This window comes from Chelon labrosus, assembly GCF_963514085.1.
Source record: "Chelon labrosus genome assembly, chromosome: 10".
In the NCBI taxonomy this organism is placed as follows: Eukaryota; Metazoa; Chordata; class Actinopteri; order Mugiliformes; family Mugilidae; genus Chelon; species Chelon labrosus.
The window spans coordinates 29,842,249-29,866,445 of NC_140360.1; the positions used below are offsets into that span (position 1 = coordinate 29,842,249).

At 40.1% G+C, this 24,197-nt stretch overlaps 1 protein-coding gene across 1 annotated transcript; it reads left to right on the plus strand.

Annotated features, from left to right (window-relative positions):
* Window positions 1-506: 506 nt before the first annotated feature.
* Window positions 507-21,992, plus strand: LOC311494969 (plexin-A1-like; the record flags this gene model as incomplete). Its single annotated transcript, XM_084554249.1, has 11 exons — window positions 507-511; window positions 2,516-2,582; window positions 11,089-11,235; window positions 11,860-12,019; window positions 13,277-13,380; window positions 13,495-13,591; window positions 14,877-15,067; window positions 18,224-18,393; window positions 18,925-19,137; window positions 20,683-20,833; window positions 21,603-21,992. 11 exons carry the CDS (start codon window positions 507-509, stop codon window positions 21,696-21,698), a joined length of 1,401 nt encoding a protein of 466 aa, XP_084410375.1. The 3' UTR covers window positions 21,699-21,992.
* Between the last annotated feature and the right edge of the window lie 2,205 nt (window positions 21,993-24,197).

Consider the following 24,197-nt stretch of genomic DNA (forward strand, 5'->3'; position numbering starts at 1 on the left):
CGAGCCGGTGTGACTCTATCATTTGTCTGTACTCTCATGTTCCTGAGGTAGGCCTGATACATTAAGGATCTTGCCCAAAGATCCTCACTAGATGCAGTTGTGTTTTTGCCCTCACTGGCATTTTGCCCCCAACGGGTTTCGAACACTGCCCTCGACCGCTCGACTATCCAGCTGTTTATATATATATATGTATATATATATATATATATTATATAATAAAAAATGAAATGTTTCTGTGTCACCTGTAGCACCCCCTGTAGACGTAATGTCACACAACTTGATGGCCGTCTACACAATATTTTACAGATTGTGTATGCCAAATTTCATGAAGTTAGCTATTGCAGTTTTTGAGATATTGAAATGTTGCTTTTGTAGTGCCCCCTAGAGACCAAGGGTTACAAAAGTTGGGATGCTTGTACAGAATCATATTACTATCAATGATATGAAGTTTGATTAAGGTTGGGTATATAATTCACAAAATATTAGCTTTGGGGTTATACTGCGCCATGGCGTAAAAATTAATTAGCCATTAACTTTGTAAGCTTGAAACGTTATCATTATCTTTGTTCATAAATAATACATGCCAAGTTTAGTGAGAATTGGATGAACGGGCTAGGAGGAGTAGATTTTGCTTTGAGGCGCAATTTTTTTCAAAATGGCGGAAAAAAATGGCAGGCCTAGTCCATTAAAACCAGGGCTATGTGAGGAATCAGAGGGAGAAAGAAATTTGTTCTCGAGATATGAGGCAAAATGTGAATTGGCTTATTATAGCGCCACCTAGCTGCAGACATGTGTATTTACACCTCGGCAAAGTGAAATGCCAGGTTCGATGCCTTTCGCCTTTGCAGTTTGTCTTGGGCAGACACTTTTAGCTAAGCAGAAAATTTAGGCGAAGGCAAAGAAGAAGAATAAAAATTGCAACAAAATCAATAGTGATCCTGCAGCTTTGTTTGCATGGACCCCTAATAAGAAACCGAACCAGATACATGTATCATTCACATAAAATGTACTATACAGCAGAGCAGAGGTAGCGTATGAACTACAAATCCTTGTTTTTAATCAATGTTAACCTACGGGGAATTGTGGTGTACCAGTTTTCTGCTTTTTTTATATTTTAACACACATATACATGGCGGTGTTAATAACAGATATAAAACAATCGATAGATAGATAGATATCTATCTAGTTTTTCCCAGCACAATAAATGTCAAAGCAACATAAAGCTCTGATCTTAAAGCTCAGATCTTCTGTAAGTTCACAGTTGTGGGAAATTTATATATTCTCTCAGACAGAGTCCCACTGATACCAAAGTATTACGCATGAAAGATCTGCCTATAGAGTTCATTGGGGGTGTGACCAGACTTGTGTTGGGAAATCAATCAAGAATAAAAAGAAATCTGGGCTGCTTTATGGAGCTTTTATACAGTCATAGAAGACAGTATCAATGACATCCAAAGGGTAGTGTTTCAGAACCATGTTGCTTTGTTTTATGGGTCTGTTATCTTTTATCACTTCTTGCAATTTTCTCTGGAAATAAAAGGAAAATAAAAATAATGTTTTGTTTATCGTTTAGTTAAAGTTGCAAAACATATGATTCCTGTTTTGTCCTCTTTGGAGGAACCTATGGAGGGATGAAGTTATTGCAGGTGTGTCAGTCAACTGGGTGCTGGCTCCGTCTGCCCTCAGATATCTGCTGTGCACGGCTTGTGATTTTGCGAGGGAATGTCGCCACAGATTTTCAATTCAAAATACTGTAAATACAAGATTTTCATATTGTGGCATCAGTAGATCACTGGCTCAATCTCCATCTTGTTACATCATGTGGCAACAGATTGTGGAAATTAAAGTAGCAGGTTTTCTCAACACATTTCATTAAAGTAAATATATATTAAACGTCTTTGAGCCACAGCATTACAGGTCAGTTGAATATGCACAAATGTGAAGCAAGGAGACTATTCAACAGTTGTGAATAACTTTCCACTAATAAATTGATAATGGAGTGACTAGTGCTTGCCACTGGTGTATGAATGTGTGTGAGTGAACGAGTGGGTAGATGTGTCATTGTGACTGTGAAGCGCTTTATAAATACAACAATTCAGTCATTCCCAGCTGGGTGTAAGTGGTATCAAAATAAACTGGGGTAGCACAATGATTAAAAGTAAAGAGAAACATGTGTTTTATGAAAACATGTCGATCTTTTTGGAGCTTTTCTCTGCTTTTTGTGGAAAAATCAGCTTGAGGCCCATTACAATTGTTTAAATGACATGCTCTCAGCATGTCCACACTCCAAGCCTAAAATGATCTGTGATTATCACTGAGAGCATTCCTTGATATCTAGTGTTTTTAGAAACGGTGAAAAGTGTAGAGATCTTTCTTAGAATCTTTCCAGGATATTATCAGGACATTCCTTTTAGTTAGTTTCTCAAAGAAGTTGTTAATGTTTCCATCCAATTGTTTTTCTTTTTAATTTCTCTTTTCAAGTGTTTTTCTTTCTTCCTCTTCCTGTGCTTCTTAGAACGGAGTCTGTTGCTGAGAAAATGCTGACCAACTGGTTTACATTCCTCTTGTATAAGTTCCTCAAGGTAAGATTGTGTTCTTTATTCAGTATGTTTGCTGTACCTTTAGAAGCAAATTTGTACTGTAGGAGGTGTCTACAGCTTGTGAGTCAGAGAATTCCTGTAAAGGCCTCTGGCTTATATGACTCTTTGAATTTATTGAGGGATAGCACCTTGAGATGTAGCATCTCATTTTCGAGGGGGTCCTGAGTGCAGTAACACATAAAAACATAGATACAAACATATATTACATAAAACAATAAGTACAAAAAAAGAAAGACAAATAAATTAATCCATTCGTTCATTAAAAAAAAAAATACACTGAAATGTATTTTTGGAAGATTGTACTCAAATTAAAAACATGAGCAAGTTGTTCTGACCAAAGAAAATAAAGATGACCTAAAGCAGTTAATGGAGGTAATGGATCTCAAATGAGGAGGAAGATTATTCCAGTCAAATGGAGCTTTATATTGAAAAGACCTGCGACCAATTTCTTTGAAAATTCTGGGTATAGAAAAGGAGGGGTATTGCATATGTCTAAGTGAATAAGAGGAACTAAATGGAACAGGTAGTTGACTTAAATAGGAGGGACAGTGAGAGTGAATACACTTAAAGATGAACAAATCAGAATCAGAATCAGCTTTAATGGCCAAGTATGTACACATACAAGGAATTTGACTCCGGCAACTTTTCTCTCTAGTACAGAAGCAACTTAAATAAGTGAAATAAAATAAAAATAAAATAAAATAAAATAAATCTCAATCTGTACACATAAAATATAGGATAATATATACACCAAACCAGGGTTATTGTACAGTGAGTATATACAACAGTGCAGAGATTATTGATTATTGTTCATGTGGATGGACTCACACTCTGTGACTGCTCAGAGTTCAACAGAGCGACAGCCCGGGGGAAGAAACTGTCCTTGTGATGGGTGGTTTTGGCGTACAGTGCTCTGTAACGCCGGCCCGAGGGGAGGAGTCTAAACAGATTGTGACCAGGGTGTGAGGGGTCTGTGGTGATTTTCCTGGCCCGCTTCCCGACCCAGGACCGGTACAGGTCCTGGATGGAGGGAAGATCGGTACCAATGATCCTCTCTGCAGACCTGACTGTTCTCTGCAGTCTGTCCCTGTCATGCCTGGTGGCGGATCCAAACCAGACAGTGATGGACGTGGTCAGGACAGACTGGACTATTGCAGTGTAGAAGATGATCAGCAGCTCCTGAGGCAGGTTGAACTTCCTGAGATGACGCAGAAAGTACAGCCTCTGCTGGGCCTTCTTCCTTACAGAGTCTATGTGGGAGGTTCACTTCAGGTCCCGTGCGATTGTGGACCCTAGGAACCTGAATGAATCCACTGTGGGGACTGTCCTGTTGAGTATTGTGAGAGGAGGGGTTGATGGGGGACACTTCCTGAAGTCCACTGTCATCTCCACAGTTTTGAGCGGGTTTAGCTCCAGGTGGTTCTGACTGCACCAGAGGACCAGTTGTTCCACTTCCCTTCTGTATGCAGACTCGTCGCCGTCCCGGATGAGTCCAATGACGGTGGTGTCATCTGCAAACTTCAGGAGTTTCACAGAAGGGTCCGTTGAGGTGCAGTGAGTGGTGTAAAGGGGCAGTGGGGAGAGAACACATCCCTGGGGGGCGCCAGTGCTGAGGGACCGGGTGCTGGATGTGAAGTTACCCAGTTTCACTTGCTGCGTCCTGTCAGTCAGGAAACTGGTAATCCACTGACAGGTGGAGAGGGGCAGTTCTGGGACAGTTTTTGGTGGAGGAGCTCCGGGACGATGGCGTTGAACGCAGAGCTGAAGTCCACAAATAGGACCCGTGCGTAGGTTCCTGCAGTCTAGGTGGTGCAGGATGTAGTGGAGAGCCAGTGAAACTGTCTTCTGTTATTAAGATACAGCCAATTAAGGGATTCGTACATGAAACAGTGATGAGTTTTAAATGGACACCTCAAAATAAATCTACATAGGGAATTATAAACAATATTTAGAGGTTTGAGATAACTGTCAAATGTGTTCTGATAAACAATATCAGCATAATCAATGATAGGGAAAATAAGTTGAGTGATTATTCTTTGTCTAACATCAAAAGTAAAACACTTAATAGAGCGATACAGTTGACTGAGACATCCATAGGTTCTCTTAACAACAGAGTCAATATGAAGTTTGAAGGAAAGTTCCGGGTCAAGCCAAAGTCTGAAATATTTGAAGAAGCTGACAGTCTCGAGAAGTGAACCATCATCAAAATTGATTTGCAAATTGTGGGGATGTAAGTGACTGTAACGAGTATGAAATAACATGCTTGCAGTTTTCTTCGTATTAAGTACAAGTTTGTTATTGAAAAAACATTTTTGAACCAAATTAAAGTCTGACTGTAAAGTATTCTGGATTAGAGATAAATCAGTGTGAGAAGTATCAATAACAGTATCATCAGCATACAGATGAACAGAACATTGGGAACATATACTTGGCAAGTCATTAATGAAAATGGAAAAAAAGAAGCGGACCTAAGGTGGAACCTTGCGGAACACCCTTTTCAACAATTAAATAATCAGACTGAAAACCCTGAAAAGCAACATACGCCTGTTATGAAGATATGAATTAAACCAGTAGAGAGCATATTGTGAAAAAACTGTGTGGAGTTTGCATGTTCTCCCTGTGTCTCTGTGGGTTCTCTCCGGGTACTCCGGCTTCCTCCCACTGTCCAAAGAAATGCTCATTAGGTCAATTGGTGATTCTAAATTGGCCATAGGTGTGAGTGTGAGTGTGAATGGTTGTCTGTCTCTCTGTGTTAGCCCTACGATGGACTGGCGACCTGTCCAGGGTGTACCCCGCCTCTGGCCCGATGACAGCTGGGATAGGCTCCAGCAGACCCTGCGAACCTTAACAGGAACAAGCGGTTACAGAAGATGAATTAATGAATGACTAGAATAAAGCTTGTCAAAGAGGAGATAGAGGTCAACCGTATCAAAAGCTTTGGAGAGATCAATAAATATTGCACCGGTGAGTTGGCCTTTATCAAAGAAGGAGAACACATCGTTAGTGAATTTTAAGGGAGCTGTAGTAGTGGAATGCTTGGATCAAAAGCCTGACTTGGATCTAAAGCCTGTGATATTTGAATAAAGATGAGTTTCTCAAAAATTTTTGCAACAGAACAAATGATAGAGATTGGACGATAGTTATTCATATCAGTTGGATCTCCAGCTTTGAAAAGGGGAGTAACTCTGGCACATTTCCAGATCGAAGGAACTGAGCAAGTAGATAATGAAAGATTGAATAGTTCTGCAAGGGGGTACATTAAAACATCTGCAGCTATTATAAGAAATTTGACATCTAAGCCATCAGGGCCAGGACTAGAGCTATGTTTAAGCCCACGTATGGCGTGAAAAACATCAATGGGAAGGATTTTGCTAAAGGAAAAAGAGGTATTTGTAAGAACGGGGATTTGGGAATAAGCTGTGTTATGAAAATTGTTGAGTTGGGAACCACAGATGGATGAGAAATGTTGGTTAAAAGCCTGGGAAATGAGTGGTGGATCAGAGATAATTTGATTATTAAAACGAATCTGGTTAATGTTGCTTTTATTAGTTTTGTTGAGAATAAGTTTCAACTGATTCCAAAACTGTTTAAGATTATGAAAATTATGAGAAAGCTCTAGGAACTCAGACATAACACCAGATTTAATAATTCGTTCTGGGTTAGTGACAAGTATCCAATCTAGCAAAGAAGAAGAGCGAATACCAACTCTGGTAGGTTCATTAATCAGCTGTGTTAAGTTCACACTGCTATATAAATTGCGATCATTGGAAGAGGAACGATGAAGCCAATTAATGTTGGTCTCCAAGGATTATCATTTCATTGTGTATATTGAGAGAGTTGATAGTAAACAAAATACCCATTGTAGAGCCACTTGGAGCAGATTGGGGCCTATAAATGTTGCCGATGGTTAAATGTTTGTTGTCATGAAGAATACTGTTGATAAAGATACATTCAAAATGAATTGGTTCAACAGTAGGAGTAACACATTCAGAAACAAGATTTGCAGCAATTAAGTGGCCATCCCACCTCCCCTAGAAGCCCTATCAGCTCTGTACAAAACAAAATTATCAATTTTAATTTCGTCATTACTGATATTATTATGTAACCATGTTTCAGAGGCTTCTAATATTAAGATGAATCATTTTTAGACCATTAGCTGATTCCATTATGCCAGAGGAAAGCAACAGGTCAGTAAAATGAAAATAAAACAAACAAACAAACAAAAAAAACAACAACAAAAAAAAAGACACCATGTACAGCTGACAAGGACCATGAAGGCCTATAGGTTTTGGATAATGGGCCAATACTGTGTCTGCTTCATTGAAAAAATTTATAGATTTATAGAGAAAATCAAATTCAGGGAAACAAAAACCAGAGCCATAAAAATAAAGTAGTCTGACGTTAGTCAGTAAATATAACTGCCCGATAGCATGACTCTTCAGAGAAGTTAGTGCAACACAATGACTGCTTTGGCAAGAGTTAAAGATAAGAGTAAAAGAAAAATCATCCCTCAAGGTGATAACGATTTCTCTGCTGTGGTTATTAAAAGGTTTTCTGTTCGTCTGCACATTGTCTTGACTTAACGGTGCAGTATACATGCAGTAGATCAGTAAATCATACAGTAGATCAGCCTTGGAGCGGCAGGGTTTCTTGTCTTCCCTGCTTTATTAATGTCTTTTTGTCTCCTTGTTTTGCTCTTATAGCAGACATGTCCCCTTCACTGATCTTTGTATTGTTCCTTTAGCTCATATTTTGTCATCCTCTGATCTGTGTTTCATCTGTGGCGTTTCCATTGTCATTACCCCGCTGTAAGTCTGCTCTCTTCCTTAAGGTTGTGGGATGTCATGTAGGGTGGTCCAACTCTTAACTTCATCCCTCCGCCCTTCCACCCACCCCTTCTGTCCCTCATCCTCTCTTCCTGTATCTCCCTGTCTCAAACGTAAGCATGGCAATGTATCCCGATGTTTCTCTCTTCCTTCTCAGTGGTTTCACTGCTCCTCTCCACACTTTAATTACACATTGTACGCCTGGAAGTTGTCCTTATGTGCCATTATATTCCTAACTACATTAGGAGTGCTGTGTGATAATTATTCTAGTCACACAGTAAGCAGTAGGGAGTTTGGGCACACTTTTAACATCTTCAGCCATCTTCCGGTATTAAATTGGATATCATTCCCTCATATTAATGTTTATATTGCATACATAACATGATTATAGCTGTAAAAGTAATCTCATTGTATCACAATTCATCAAAATTGATGAGTGATTCCCTTTACTTTTCTATGTCTCTAGCCAGAAAATAATAAATAGCATTCCTGACTTACACTAATCAGGCATAACATGACTGGAGAATTAAAAAACATTGACCATCTTGTGTGTGTTGACCTGGCCTCCAAATTCTCTAGATCTCAAACTAATTAAGTATGGAGGCACAAGGGAGACCTACACACTATTAGGAAGTTGGTCATAATGTTATGCCTGATCGGTGTATGCATCGCTGACTAATACGTTCCACTGATGGGTTGCAGCGTAGTAATCTGAGCATCTTCCGCTGTGTGTAGCAAGACCCATCATTATATCCTTAAAATGTAAATGTCAGCATACAATTAGACAGCCTTAATGAAGTGTGCCAGTGTGCGGAGCAAAGGCAATTTTCGTAGACAAGCATGCAGCGGCCAAGCAACCAAGGTAGAGAGCTGAGGCAAAAACATAAGACTATAATGCATGCTCGCTCTGCCTCATTAGCAGCCGCCCACCTAATTGGCCCAGATGCTAACGAGCTTCTTAAGGCAACAGGCAGTGGAATGAGGGAGGGGAGAGTGTAAGCAGAGGAAGGGGTTAGAGGAGGGAACCGGAGGTGGCGGGGGAGAGGGAAGATGAATAGAGAGGGACATGACAATTAGGAGTTAGGATGTGGGAAAGGAGAGGAGAGCAAATAAGGAGGCAGGACTTAAAGAAGCAAAAGCAAGGTATGGGCAAATGCTGCATTTAAATAAGGTCTTGTTTACCATATTCACAAGAAAAGTTCATGTGAACATATTCCACTTGTGGTATTCACAGTCTCGTTAGTGGACATTTTCAGTTAGCTCAGAGGTTGATGTGGATGGTAAGCTAATATATTGTAATTTAGTCTTTTAGTTATGCCTCTACATTCAATTACTTGGCCATTTGCTTGCTTATCACAAGCATTAACCCAGATGTGGCTCCTGGATGCAAAGCAGCGGTGTTGTCACGACTTCTGGCCAATGTTGCCACTTAAACACCAAGAGGTTTGTGCACACAAGCTCGTGACATCCATTTGAATGCAGCAAAAGAAAAGAAAAATCAACAGATGACTGGAAGCAGCAAGGTGTTTTATTTAAAGAGATCATTAGGAACAAATGAAAAATAAATAAGTCCCAAGATCTACAAATGGAAGGATACAACAGAATAGATAAATGGAAAGAAATAGAGATTCTCAAGTTTTCAAAAGTGTTAAAGATTCATTCAAGAACATTCAGTAAACATGCATAAAATGGTACAAAAAGCCCAGATGTGGTGGGCAACGGTTGCCTAGCAGCGATGTTGTAACAACTGCAAGCAAATTTTGCTTGTTGTAACCACAAGCTCATGATTTCCATTTGTATGTAGCAAAAGAAAAGAAAATCAACAGGTGTAAGGAAGTAGCTGCAGGGAGAGCAAGCTACGTACGCGATGTGAGAATATAAGAGAAGAGAGAGGAGAAGAAGAAGTAAAAGAGAAAGATGAGAACGGTAAGGGATTGACGATTAATGTTACAGGAAGAGAAGAGAAAAAAGGAGGAATGTGTGTGTTATAAAGAAAAAGCGAGTCGTTGAGTGTGCTTGAAGGTGAGACAGACAGATTAGTACTTTCCCCATTCTCATCTGGACCTTGTGCATCTCCAGCACACACAGTCTGAAGTACCTCCCCGAGCACGGTGCAGCTGATCATTAAACTCTCGTCAGGAGGCGTATCGGCCGTGATGTTTCCTCTCTCTCTCTCTCTCTCTCTCTCTCTCTCTCTCTCTCTCTCTCACTCTCTCTCTCTCTCTAGAGTGCTGCTACTTCAGTTGGGAGAGTTTTTCTTGGGGTCGAGTGATGGCTAATGACACTATTGATTGGCAAGGGTCTTTGATGGAGGGGAGAGTGGAAAACATATTTATAACATCTGTGTCTGGTCACATAAGCACAACCATCAAAGCACTGAAAAGATTTATGTAACGCAGTTTTCTGTCTCCAGAAAGAGAGATGTTGGCATAACACAGCTGCATCTGCTGCATTTTCAGACATGATTTTGAACAGACTGTAAGGTCTGATCGCAAAAGTGTTGGTTTTTTTTTCACATATTTCACACATTCACATTCAGATATAAAAATAAAAGGAAAAAAAGAAATGCTGGCCTTTCTACCCCTTTAACTCTTATAGGATAGGAATAAACCCCCAGAAGTGTCATCATCAATAACTAATTTAACAATAGGGGAACATTTCTGCCAGTAAACAGTCAAAACTCCATTGACCACACACTGATATTTTGCATTGTGTAAAGTGATAAAAGTTGCACTCATAATTTTAATGCAACATTTTAAGGCATACCTGGTCAAAGGCAGAATATACAAGAGGAGTGTGCGGACACATATAAAAAGAGGAGAAAGTGAAAAGCAGCTGCTGCACTGGATTTATCACCTCAGACTGCTCACTGTGGCAGAGAAAACTGCAACGTCTGGGGAAATTAGATGTAAAATATGCGATACTATTTTATTGGACCCACAGAGACTTATCAAGCTAGTGAGAAAGAAACATTTCTACACGAGACAACACTTTGGCAACACAATATGTTATTTTTCACAATTTTTTCTGACTTTCAGAATGAAGTATTAGGTAATATGTTAAGTAGTATTTTCTGTCCATTTACACAAATAATTAATCATAGTTCTTGAAAATAATCCCACATTTCACTTTTTGTTAAGATGTGTGGCTACAAGTATTTTCTTGTATTTTTTCTCTCCTTCAAGATTTTGAAGATCATTTGGATTTTTATTTATACATTCAGATAAAAGAAATTACCTTGTATGGAACTGGATAGTCCTACAACCAATCACCGCCATTTTGCTGTATATAAATTCAACTCCACAGAGGTTGCTGATGCTTTTCTGTCTGTCACCCCATGAAGCACGCCTAATGTGACTGGCCTGGCAGATCTTTTCAGGGCCATGCCCCGGAGTTATCTGAACACTTTCATAAACTGTCTTTAGACTGAGTCACTGTGTTAATTAAATGCTGTATTTAAACACATCTTTACTGCATTATACGCAAAAATAAAAAAAAAATGTGGGCAGGTTTTTCATCTTTGCTTTTAGTCCTGTGGTTTTCAGTCTTCAGGAATTTAATAATTACTCAAATAAAAGAGCCAGAGAAAGGAAAATCACTCTTTGTTGGAACTGCAGACAAAGTAACTCCTTTGTTTCTGCTTTCTCTCTCTCTCTCACCAGGAGTGTGCGGGGGAGCCTCTGTTCATGCTCTACTGTGCCATCAAGCAGCAGATGGAGAAGGGACCCATAGACGCCATCACAGGAGAAGCCCGCTACTCCCTGAGTGAGGACAAACTAATCAGGCAACAGATTGACTACAAAACACTGGTCAGTTGACTTGCTCTCAAGGCTTGTCTTGTCTGCTTTGGTCTAAATCACTTGATGAGTTGTTAAACCTTGTTCACATTTGAGGTGGGAGACACCCTTTCCTTTATAGTGTCCTTGTGAGTCTTGAAAGGCGCTTATAAATAAAATGTATTATTATTATTATTATTATTATTATTATCAGTCAGTTGAGGATAATTTCTTCCATGATAAACTTGCCTTCGGTGCTTGTTGTGTTTGGTGTTAGTGAGAGCGTGATCTGGCAATGAAGCTCAGCATCTCTTACCCAGTGCTAACCACTTTGTCTCTCCAAACAAAGCACTTCAGGTTTGAATTAGAAACACACAGACTATCTCCCAGTCAACAGGATCTGCTACAGTTGCTTTGGTCTACACCTGAGTGTGACTATTATGTACACTGACAGTTCAAACATATTAGGAAAATGTGCGAGTTTTAAAAACAGGTGCTGCAAACCAGCTCGGTGTGAAAATGCTGTCAGGTACTATCAAAAGCTCCTAAACCACCATTGAAACATGTCACTAGTTGGCAACGTCCTTGTAGTATCCCTGAATAAGACCCACTTGTTTTATCTGTTTCCATTCCCCTTTGTTCCCCCTGTTTTTCCAGACGCTGCATTGTGTAAACCCAGAGAATGAGAATGCCCCAGAGGTAACGGTCAAGTGTTTGAACTGTGACACCATCACTCAGGTTAAAGAGAAGCTGCTCGATGCTGTGTACAAAGGCAGCCCCTATTCACAAAGACCAAAGGCTTCTGATATGGACCTGGGTAAGACATACAGTTCTGTATGAACATGCATATTAGTACACAGGTACACAGATCAGGCATAACATTATGACCTAACATTATGTAGGTCTCCCTTTTGATGCCAAACGCTTGTGACTCATCAGAGAAAGGACATGGGCCTTCTGAGTGTGTCTGTGGTATCTGGCAACAGCATGTTGTTAATGGGGGCCTTTGAGTCCAATGGGTTGAGGAGAGGGATCAGGCTTGTTCCAGTGCATTCCACAGATACTTGATCAGTTCTGATCAGGAACTATGGAATTTGGAGGACAGGTCAACACCTTCTGCTATTTTTCATTTTTTTGAGCCTATCCCAGCTGTCATTGGGCAAGAGGTGGGGTACACCTTGGACAGGTCGCCAGTCCATCACAGGGCTAACACAGAGGGACAGACAACTATTCATACTCACACCTACAGCCAATTTAGAATCATCAATTAACGAACCTGTCTCGAACGGTGGGAGGAAGCCACACAAGCAAACAAGCAAACTCCACACAAAAAGGCCCCAGTCGATGGATTCAGACCCTGAACCTTCTTGCTGTGAGGCATCAGTCCTAAACACCACACCACTGTGCTTCCCTTAAACATAATCTCGACAATAAATATTGCAGTGAAGAGCTTGTGCATCGAGCAGATTACAGAAAAGTTTACTCTCATTCAACCAACCTTTTGTGGTCGCCATCATCTCCTAACTAAATCATGTAGATAATTGAAAGACTGCTAGACCATAAACTGTAGAAAAAAATGGATGATGTGTCTCCATTTCTGCCCATGGGTGACACTGAGACTAGAATTCTGGAGATACAGCGCCACCATCTTATGAGTTTGGAGCCAGAGTCTGCTCATTACTATCTGAGAGTGGAGTCGCTTTATTGATGACCCGCCGATACTGAGAAACTGTTATTTTGATGATTCTGCTCCATGTCCTACCCTCGCATTCCTGCTGCGTTTCATGGAGTTGTTGTCAATGGCAACTGTCGGTCATCGTGATGTCACATCTCAACATTTGAACATACACCAGCATTATATTAACCACCTCGAACAACATCAAATACAGAAAAAAGGCAAGTTGTGCACAGTTGTATACAATCATGAAAACTGAACTATAAGTAGAAATAACAGAAATAATAATCGAGCTCTCTACCAGATATTTCACTAGAACATCAGTTATAGACACACAGAGACACATACATAGAGTTTTTCATGCGCTTGGCTCTCAACCTGCGTTCCCTCTTTTCAAAGAATGGCGTCAAGGTCGGATGGCCAGGATCATCCTGCAGGATGAAGATGTCACAACTAAGATCGACAATGACTGGAAAAGACTCAATACACTGGCTCACTATCAGGTACACAGGGACAAAAAAAATAAGTAAATGCATAGATACAAGCAGGAGCCAGCAACTGAGACAGATTCAGTGAGGGTTTTGGTGTGTGTTTGTCTGTGTGTGTTTGCTATGCAGGTAACGGATGGCTCAGTGATCGCCCTGGTGCCAAAGCAGAACTCTGCCTATAACATCTCCAACTCCTCCACCTTCACCAAGAGCCTCAGCAGATACGGTATACTCCCATTCTCGTTCTGACTTGATCCTCTTTGAATCATTCTCAGTGATTCCCATTTCTCTTACTGCCCACCTTCCCCTGCACCCTCTAACTCTATTTCATCCACTCTTTGCCTTTGTTTGTTGTGCTCATGATTGGGCTCTTTTTTTTTTTTTAACCTCCCTCTGAGTGAATGGCAATCCTTTTTATCCACTGCCATCAGCACAGGCCAAGGCTATTTCAAGACTATTTTGGAGCAGTCCATAAATGACACACATTAAAGCAGACAGCTCGATCCCCAGCTGACAGAGTGGGAGAGAGAGAGAGAGAGAGAGAGAGAGAGAGAGAGAGAGAGAGAGAGAGAGAGAGAGAGGACCTAGCAGTCAACTAACACTATGGTGTATTCCATTGAAACAATCAACTATTTAAAAGATATATTACTCTATAATTGAAAAACAAACTGAATCCTTATCTTATAACGAGTGGATTTTAGCCTTCATAATCATTGCCACTGATGTCTTGTAAATCCAATGACATTGAATTTTTTGCCATATAAAAGAAATTACATTTTTGAAAACAAATGTTTTCTTTAAATGAATTATGTCTCAGTGCTAAAATATAATATAATATAATATAATATAAATATATATATATATATATATATATATATATATATATATATATATATATATATATATATATATATATATAAAATTAAAAATAATGTGTTAGTTTAATTGTGACCACGGTGGTGTGTGCTTTTAGAAGGGGGTTATTAAAGAGACAGAAATGTTGGCCACCTACGGTCACAGTGACTTTCGAAGTAAAGCCACTCAGCGAGACATCACACCACTCAGCCTCTTTCACTTTTCTATTCCATGCTCGTCCATTACTCTCCATTTCAACCCTCACTTTCTCTCCCAACCTTTATTTTTTTTTCTCTCTGGCCATTCAGCCCACCTGTCCCCCTCTTCCTGTCATCCTCTCTGTCCTTTCACTAAGCATAAAGCTATTAAAACATGCATCACTCTTTTTCGCCTCTCCACCGCCTTCTGCCTTCTGTTCATTCCTGCTTTCTACCACCGAAACAACATCAGCCAAGATGAGCACATCACCTCCTTGGTTCCTTCTCCTACCTGTCTTAAATGGAACAGTGTCAGATATTTAATATCTTTGCTGTAATTGTGTTTGACACTTACACGATAAATAATAAAACAGACTCACATGATAGAAAAAAGGTGACAGTCGACCAGTTAAAACAGTCATTAACAAGGAACACTGGCCTTTTGTGTTCTCTGTTTAGAGAGTATGCTGAGGACAGCCAGTAGTCCAGACAGCCTACGATCCCGAACACCTATGATCACACCCGATCTGGAGAGTGGAACCAAACTGTGGCATCTGGTGAAGAACCACGACCACTCAGACCAGAGAGAGGGCGACAGAGGAAGCAAGATGGTCTCAGAGATCTACCTGACCAGGCTTCTAGCTACAAAAGTAAGACAGGACATCACTACACCGACGTTTTTCAAAGGTTGATTCCAGTCAGGGTTGATAAACCTCTTAAACCACTGGGGGACTATAAAACTCACCAATGAGACTCAGACTAACAGAATCTTTGCAGCATTATCAGCTCTTTAAGACTGAGTTATCCACCCACCTATTTAATGATAAAGAAAACATCTAATACATAGTGTCTGTAGATCCTTAAGGGGTCAGAATTTGTATTAAATCACATTATCAAAACTCGGAGTGATAATGATCCTAAATTATTCACATACATACATTTATGGATACATATAGAGTTGGGATGGGGACGTCCGGCATATTTCCCGACGCAAGGTCTGCTGGTGGGAGTGTGTGTGCTCATCTGTGTGTGTGTGTGTGTGTGTGTGTGCACGCATCGAGGCACCGTTCGCAATACAGAGAGAATTATAAACACGCTATCATGTAGAGACAATAATGACATGCTGTAAATAAGATAAATAACATAAGGCTGTTTAGTTTATTTAATAAAAGAACAAGGTATACACCTGTTCTATAGGAAAGGTAACCTTTACTGACTTCTGTTGTGATCTGGCGCTATATAGAAAATAATATTAAATAAAATAAACTTGTCCTTCAAGGGGGGGGCGTCGGAGTGATGGGGTGCCTCCTTAATATATTGGTTGGGGCAACAGTGCAGTTTCCTTGAGGGGTGTTTGGATAGTCTTCCAACCAATCAGAGACGCTTGTTCTCAGAGACACCAAAAATTTGTGGGCTTCCAGGCCTATGCTGACCTAAATAATAATGATCAATAGAGAACAGCAGGGGACTAATCACCAATTCCTGAGGTACACTATTGGAAAGAAAGTGTCTTGCTGTGCTGGTATCATTGGTTTAAGAAGTCAGAGTCTTGTTTTGGGGATCATATTTACTGCTCGAAAAATTAAAGGAACACTTCGAAAACACATCAGATTTCAATAGGAAAAAGAAAAATAATGCTGGTTATCTATACTGAAACCGTGAGGTAAAAGGTTTTAACCAAACTGTGCCACCCTGATGCGACATTTGGTGGAAATAAAAAATTTCAACCTACAGGGTGCTGAATTCAAAGAAATCCTGAAAATTGAAGTGAAAAAAAAAATGATGAGGCACACTAGTCCTCAAAACTCAGTAGTTTGTATGCCCCCCACATGCTTGCATGCATATCTAACAATGTCAGGGCATTCTTTTGTTAAGACAACAGATGGCGTCCTGTTGTATCTCCTCCCAGATTCAAATTCAGAAAACTTCATTTGTTCCTGGTGAGCAGCATGACATGCAAGTACAAGACACTTTTAAGGAACAAAAAACTGAAAATAGAACATTACAAAGTATATACAAATGTGCATGTGGACTAAGACATCACTGAGTTCATGGACAATGTTACAGTCAGCCCTTTTACATCTGTTACATGTGCCTAGGGTGAACCTGCTCTCATCTGTAAAAAGCACAGGGCACCAGTGACAGACCTGACAATTCTGGGGGTCACCTCATTAAGTCTGTTTCTGAGACATTCACAGCAGTGGCCTGCTGGACGTCATTCTGTTGGACTCTGGTCATCCTGTTCCTCCTTGCACAATGGAGCAGATACTGGTCCTGCTGACGGGTTGAGGACCTTCTTTATTACTGTTTACCTTACTGTTTTTTTATTCATTCATCTTCTGTAACTGCTTGTCCTGTGAAGGGTCGCGGGGGGCTGGAGCCTATCTCAGCTGTCATCGGGCAAGAGGCGGGGTACACCCTGGACAATGTATATAGGATAGGAAAGTTATTTATGAGACTAGCCTGTTACTCGGCCCATGAGATACGTCTAGTTTTAGCTTTTTATACATCTGTATGATGGACCCTCTCAAATTCTGGCAGGATTCTACCTGTAGCCAGTAGAGCAGTGAGGCATGATGCTGGGTGAGATTGCAAGATTGTATATAAAACAATGTACATACCTACATGCATGAACAGATTTATAACCATTCCTCCGTACTGAAGTCTTACAGTATGAGCCAGTCTGGCTGTCTTTCCTTCTCTCATTCAATGTCTCTCAGTTCACCTTCTCTTCCCTAATTGTAAGAGGGGGAGGAAAATATAGCAAGGGGCAACAGTTACAAGCGAGGCAGCTTTTCAATTTCCACAGGTAATAAGAAAAAAACTGATTAATAAAAGGTGGACTTGTGGTGCAGAGTGCAGGGAGGAAGATATAGGAGGTATCAGGAGACAGGTAATTTGTTGAGCAATCGAAGACGTGTCCATGCAAGATAAAAAAAAAAAAGCAGATATAGTGCAACTGAGAAGCCCATCTTGTCCTTGTCTGTCTTTCTGTGCTCATCTGCACGAGTGTCTTGTCTATGCAGATATTAGTACTTTCATCCACAACTGGTGTAGAAATCATTCCTGTTCCATTTCACAGTGGCTGACTAAACACAATCCCTAAACATTTCCTGACTAATAAATTCTGCCAGATGGAAAAGTCGGGGAAACAAATGTGTTGTTAGGGAAATTGATTTAGCTACATTTGATGTAATTATGCTGAAGCATTGTGATTGGAGAAAAACACCATCCAAATTCAGGGGCTGTGGTTCCCTTTTGTGATTTTGCAGAGCTCAGTGGGAAGACAGAACCAGCACCAGCCAAAGTTATCAGTGGGATTCCTACTGGGGCCATCATACTAAAGATGTGTACATTCAGGTGACATGAACACAAGGGGCTAGAAATGGTTTGATCCTGTCACACAACTCTGGGAAACTAATAATGTATTCACTCTCTGTGTTTTGAGATTCCACAAGATGTTCTTCCAGTTAATAGGTTGATTTGAGACTGAAGTGCCATATTAGTGATTTTGGTTTTGAAAGGTTGGATTTAGGGTAGATTGAGTGGCAACAAATACAAAACTAATATGAGTGATAAAAACAAACCAATGCAACTACAAAAGATGATTGAACATATTATATTATACATATGTATAATTTCAATTGTGTTTGATTTGCTATTTTTGTATATGTAGGACAAGCTAACTAAAACACAATAGGAAATGGTTAACGGAAATAACAAGCTTTACTTTCTCAGTATGACTATAAAATCACATTCCTTACATCTGTCTTTTTTTATTTCTCCATCCTCATTCTTATATTCAGGGTACACTACAAAAGTTTGTGGATGACCTGTTTGAGACCATCTTCAGCACAGCCCACAGAGGCAGTGCGCTGCCACTGGCCATCAAGTACATGTTCGATTTTCTGGACGAGCAGGCTGACAAACACTCCATCACAGACTACGACGTACGACATACCTGGAAGAGCAACTGGTAAGTGACCGAGTTGCTCCGTTTTTACCTGTTGCCACTGACAACTGGATGCAGTGTTTAAGATGGAACCCTGTACAGCGCAGTGAAATTCACCTCCAGCACTAGAGTTCTTCAGGTAACTTCACTTTTAGGGATGCAATGACTAGTCAGCTACTTAATGAATTAGTCGGCTACTAAATGAATTAGTCAGCTACTAAATTAATTAGTCGATGGATTGTTGGAGACGTCATCGTGTGTGTATTCCACAGCATGCGATGACATGCTAAACAATGTTTTACTGTAGCCAGTTGAACTAGCTCAAAGTGAGACATCACACTATATCTAACTCATTAATGTACAGCACATGGACACCATGGACTGGAAACTGAAGGGGAAGCAGCAACATGGAAGATTTAAATACAATTTAAAACTTTGAAAAAGACAGCTTTAATGCACAGAAGCAACTGAAGAACAGCTTGTGGTTCCATCTTTGTGTAAAAAAAAAACAACAACAAAAACAAACCCTTACATATATTCTCTTGCCCTCTCCAGTCTTCCTCTGCGGTTCTGGGTGAACGTGATCAAGAACCCGCAGTTTGTCTTCGACATCCATAAGAACAGCATCACCGACGCCTGTCTGTCTGTTGTGGCGCAGACATTCATGGACTCCTGTTCAACATCAGAACACAAACTAGGAAAAGACTCGCCTTCTAACAAGCTTCTCTATGCTAAGGACATTCCTAACTACAAGAACTGGGTAGAGAGGTAAGTCGGCTGGACTCAAAGCACCTGACATTCAAATCCACTGCATTTGACTGAAGAACACCACACAGGCCATGGACTAAATGCTAAATCTAACGATCCTTGTGAGCAGCTGTAAGGGAGAAGACAAATGAGGTTGTGTGAGTGAGTGTTAAGATCAAAGTTAATTACACTATTAAACTGCTGAGCTAAAAACAGCTGTAAGATTATAACAACATTACTGGTGCTGACATTTAAAGCACAGAGTACATATTTGGATTAAATTATAGCAAAGAAATCATGTGCCGTGATTACAACTGTATTGCTCCAGGCTTATTAATATAAAATGCACTATATACCGAGTGCAGAAAATTTCAGCTTCACATAAATTCAGTTCCAAGACAAAACATCCCCTTGCTTTTGTAGTTTAACACTCATGCTCATGTAAAAGACTATAACTAACTATATAGTATTATAGTCAAATAGCAAATTACATGCTCATTGTGTATTTTACCCTTTACCCTTCTGCTGAATCACAAGAGCAGACAATCAAACTAACCCATCCTGCAATATGGTCCAGCACAGAATGTGCTGCAGAAGTCCTCCAGCGTCCAGAGAGCATTTGAGGTCATGTGAGATAAGGATTTATAGGAGTGCATTACCTGGGTGCAGTTGAACCTTGTTTCTATTATGCCTTATAACCTAATCGCTATCCCAGTCTGGCCCGCTGCAGTAAACCTTGAGATAGCTGAGATATGGATCCTGCATACAGGTTCAATACAGCTCAGTACTGGGATATGCTTAATATACTATACTGTTGCCTGCCTTGCGTTCAATGGACTTTGATGCAGCAACACTAAATCGATAATATTAAGCTTGGTGTTGCTCTGACAGTGGACTAGACACTCTTGCCAGTTCATGAGGTACACTAGTAAAAAAAAGCATTCTAATATAACAGTCATGCACTAAATCTTAGCTTAGCTTCATAAAGGTTATGGTATTCAACTAAGAGAGTTGCTGATTTAGCGTGTGTGTTTTTTTGTGCTACTACTGAATTGTATTGTGTTGTATCAACACGTTTCAACACGTTATTTTGACAACCTCTTTTTAATCTAATAGTAATTACTTTTGATTTCAATCTCGTTTAACATTACCACAAGTTACCCAGTCCAAAATGCTCATACAGTTGAATTACCACTGTTACATTAGAATGCATTTGTGTACCTAATGAACTGGCAAGTGACAGCTTTTGTATGTTTTTTTGTTGTTGTTGTTTTTATGGAGAAACTGTAAATGTTTGACCACCACTACTTTTTTATAATACATTGACAGGAAAATATTAAATAATATATTAAAATGTCTACAGGTGTATTCAACCAGACTTTAAATACTGAGCGTGGACATGTCCAGCATATTAAACTGCATCAGTCCTCCAGTGAGACGTGAGAGTCTGACCACTGGCTGCTGCTGTTTGCATCCAGAATATTTGACAACCTCTAGGCGGTCACATAAAACTTTAGATAAAATACGAATGGGTTGATGCATAAAACTTTTGACCTCTCCCTCTAGGTATTACTCGGATATCTCCCGCATGCCAGCCATCAGTGATCAGGACATGAGTGCCTATCTTGCAGAGCAGTCCCGTCTGCACCTCAGCCAGTTCAACAGCATGTCCGCGCTGCATGAGATCTACTCCTACATCATCAAATACAAGGATGAGGTGAGCTCCCCTTGGATATGAAATCAAGTCAAATAGAAAGGAAGGATGTTGTGATTACATGGAAGAGGGGTGTGCTCTGCGTCCCCTCCCTTTACTTGTCTTGACTAATACATGACGACATTTTTATTCAATCAAAACAAGTTGACATTAGTACAGGCTAGAAGGTATTATCACCCTTAGGATGAGCATTAAGACATGAGCTCAACAGGGGACTCCAGCAAGTAAATATGAGCATTATAAAAGAAATAATGTCTAAAGCAATCGAGAAAATTATTAAAAGCTTCATTTGAAATATCACAATTCTTATTTACATCTGGTTTAATCTAAAAAAAATAAAGTGTTTTGCATCAACCAGCAAGGGGAGGGAAAAAAACGTAACACAACTCTTGTTGTTATCGCCCCCCCCCCCCCCCACCACCACAATTCCACGTGTTTGTGCTATGATAATGGACAGCTGGCAATAGCTTTACATTTAAGGGACAGGTGTCAGGCTAGTTTTGATTATGTCATGTGTCTTTGTGTTATTCCCCTATTTTTAGAAATTAGCCTTATATCTATAAGGTGCACCCTCCTCTTCCTTAAAGGTTCCATGCCTTTAAGTGAAAGAACATCCCCTTCTTCTTCCTCTCCGTCCCTCCATATCCAGATGTAGGCAGCTGCACAGTCCCCATAGGTGCCTAACACATGTTCACATACAAGGGGCACAAGTTCAAAGGAAGTGATTGCGGTGTGGTGGTGTGTTGTAATCTTCTTCCTCCTTCTTGTCCAGATCCTCTCAGCATTACAAAAGGATGACCAGACGCGCAGACAGCGGCTACATGGCAAGTTGGAGCAGGTGATTGACACCATGGCCTTGGCTAGCTGAGGACTGGCAAGTCATACACCTCAGCCAGCAGAGAACTAGCTAACCAACACGCCTTCCCTAACAACCTTTTACGGCCCGTGACATTTTGACCCTCAACATCTGAAGTCTGTCATCTTCACCCTAACGAACAACAACCGACAGCAGTGGAAAAAGACTGCAAGGCCACCCAGCAGCTGCAGCAGAGTTTGATGCTTTGGCCCTATCAGCTGGGTTGCCTTTGTTTTTTTGTTTTTTGTTTGTTTTTGTTTTTTGTTTTTTTTCTTCGTTCTTCTTCTCTGAGCCACCAACCCTACAATGAACAACCAAATTCAAATGCACCTCCAGCCTCAGCCAATATGGACCTCAGGAGAGCGTCAATTTTCATCAAGGCTCTCGTCACATCAGCTGTTGGCTAGTTTGGCCACAATCAGGACAGTTACATGTGCAGTGGTGACCAAGAACTCATCTAGCTGGAGCTGAAAGGAAAGGTGCAAGCTGGCAGGTTGTATCTTTCCACAGCCAAGGCTACGGTTCAGACTATGAACCAGTGAAAATCCAGGATAATAATGTGATACTTGATCCCTGTCAGGAATTTGTCTTTTCTGTTGCTATCCTCCACAGGGAGGTCAGAAGTCAGGGACAGCTGCGGAGCAGCAGAAACAGAGCAGGTAGAGATTCAGTGTGTTGTTTAAAGCAGAATGGATGCTTTGCAACAAGCTGCTACCACTGCAGGGAAACCAGGAGGATGGACTTTGTAGGGAAACTCCTCATCAATACTGACTTTGACTATCAACAAGAACTCCACTGTATTCTAACAAAGGACGCTGGCAGTTTCATAATTCTGCATTTGATTTATTGCATTTGATTTTTTTCCCCTCCCAGCTGCCTACTCTCAACTGTGCTGTGCCACTTGTGTTACTGCTGAATTTGCACAACAAAGCTAAATCAAAAGACAGAAAAGGATATATGAATATATATAGATATATAAATACAAACCTTTTGTTTTTAAAACATAAAAAGGTTTGGAAAAATTTAATGTTTTCCATTTCATGTACAAAAGATAAGGAGGAAGAGGATTTGATATTTCCAAAATGAAACACTATGAAAACACAAGGAAAAAGTCGTCCTGTGCCATGTTTTACTTTGAATGTTGTTTAGTGCAAAGAGACTTCTTTTTGTTAGATGAAATGTGCTATGATGAAAATGTTGTCATGCTTAGTGACTGAAAGTGAGAGTTTAAAAACAGGTAAATGGCAAAACAATATATATATTACAGACACTTTCTATATTTCATGAGGTCTTGGGGCTATTGTGAGTTACATCCATGGCTCTAAAAAGACACGTGGTGTCTGGGAGCTGCCTATGAGCCAACCAACCTACAGTGCTTTTGTGTTTGTTTTAGAGAAACCAAATACATCAAGGCCTGGTCAGCTGATTTAGGTGAAACATAAGTTATGTCTGTGGTCCGCCTCGTGCTGTGGTAGCAGACGATAGAGGCACAACGTGCTTTACAGCTTCTTGATTTTGTTTTCTAGACTTCTCCTCTTTTCTGAATTATTATAAAGTGTGCCATCTGAAATGAAGGCTAATTTTGTTGTGCAGAAGAAAGTGGTACAATATTGTCTAATTTTTGTTTTTTAGTCCGCAGTGAAAACAGTGAAGCTAAAGGGTCCACTTTTGAAATGTGAATGTGGTTTATGAAAAGATAATGAAACGTAGCTTGGTTTATGTGTTTTTGTAACAGTTTAAGGCCTCTTTTTTATTTTTTTTTCTGTGATTTTTAGGGCTAAAAAAAAAAGTTTTAATGTTTTCCTTCCAGCATTTATTATTCCACATTAACTTGCAGTGCTTCAGACATCGTACATTTGTAAAGATTCCTTTCTACTAGGAATGTACACAGCTTCTTATGAAGGCTAGAAATGACAAACTTCTTGTGAAACTATCAAGATACATAGAATTTGTGGTTTGGTTGAGGTTTGTTTTGATAAGTTTTAAGAAAGAAAAATTAACATGAGAAAGTCGGGTTAAATGCATCACATGCTGACTTTTAGCTTCCTCTTCAGCAGTGCTTCCCTCACATTTCTTTCCTGTGACAGAGTGGAAAGGCTTCTTTACCAAGCCAAAACTGACTGCCCGGGCCAATTCAGATGGCTTTGAAGAGCTGTTCTATCTGGAACCTTGCACCTTACTAGGTTCTATTTAAAACTACACACAACACATGCCGCACTGAGACAGTTATTTAAGTTATACTCTCTTGATTACATATCAAATGGCAAAGCATACATAAACATTTTTATTGTAATTATTACTATGATATGACTACTTTTTAAAGATTGCAGCTGCAGAATTGTTACGTATTTACAGTCAGTGGTGATTTAAAACTAAAATGTCATAATTAAAATCATGCCACTGGTATTCCAAAAGTCTTGTCAAAATGGCATTCCTTTGTTTGTTCCAATGCTGAGAACATAGCAGCTAGCAATCCATCCAATCTAAGTGCACCCTTCAACAATCTGGCTA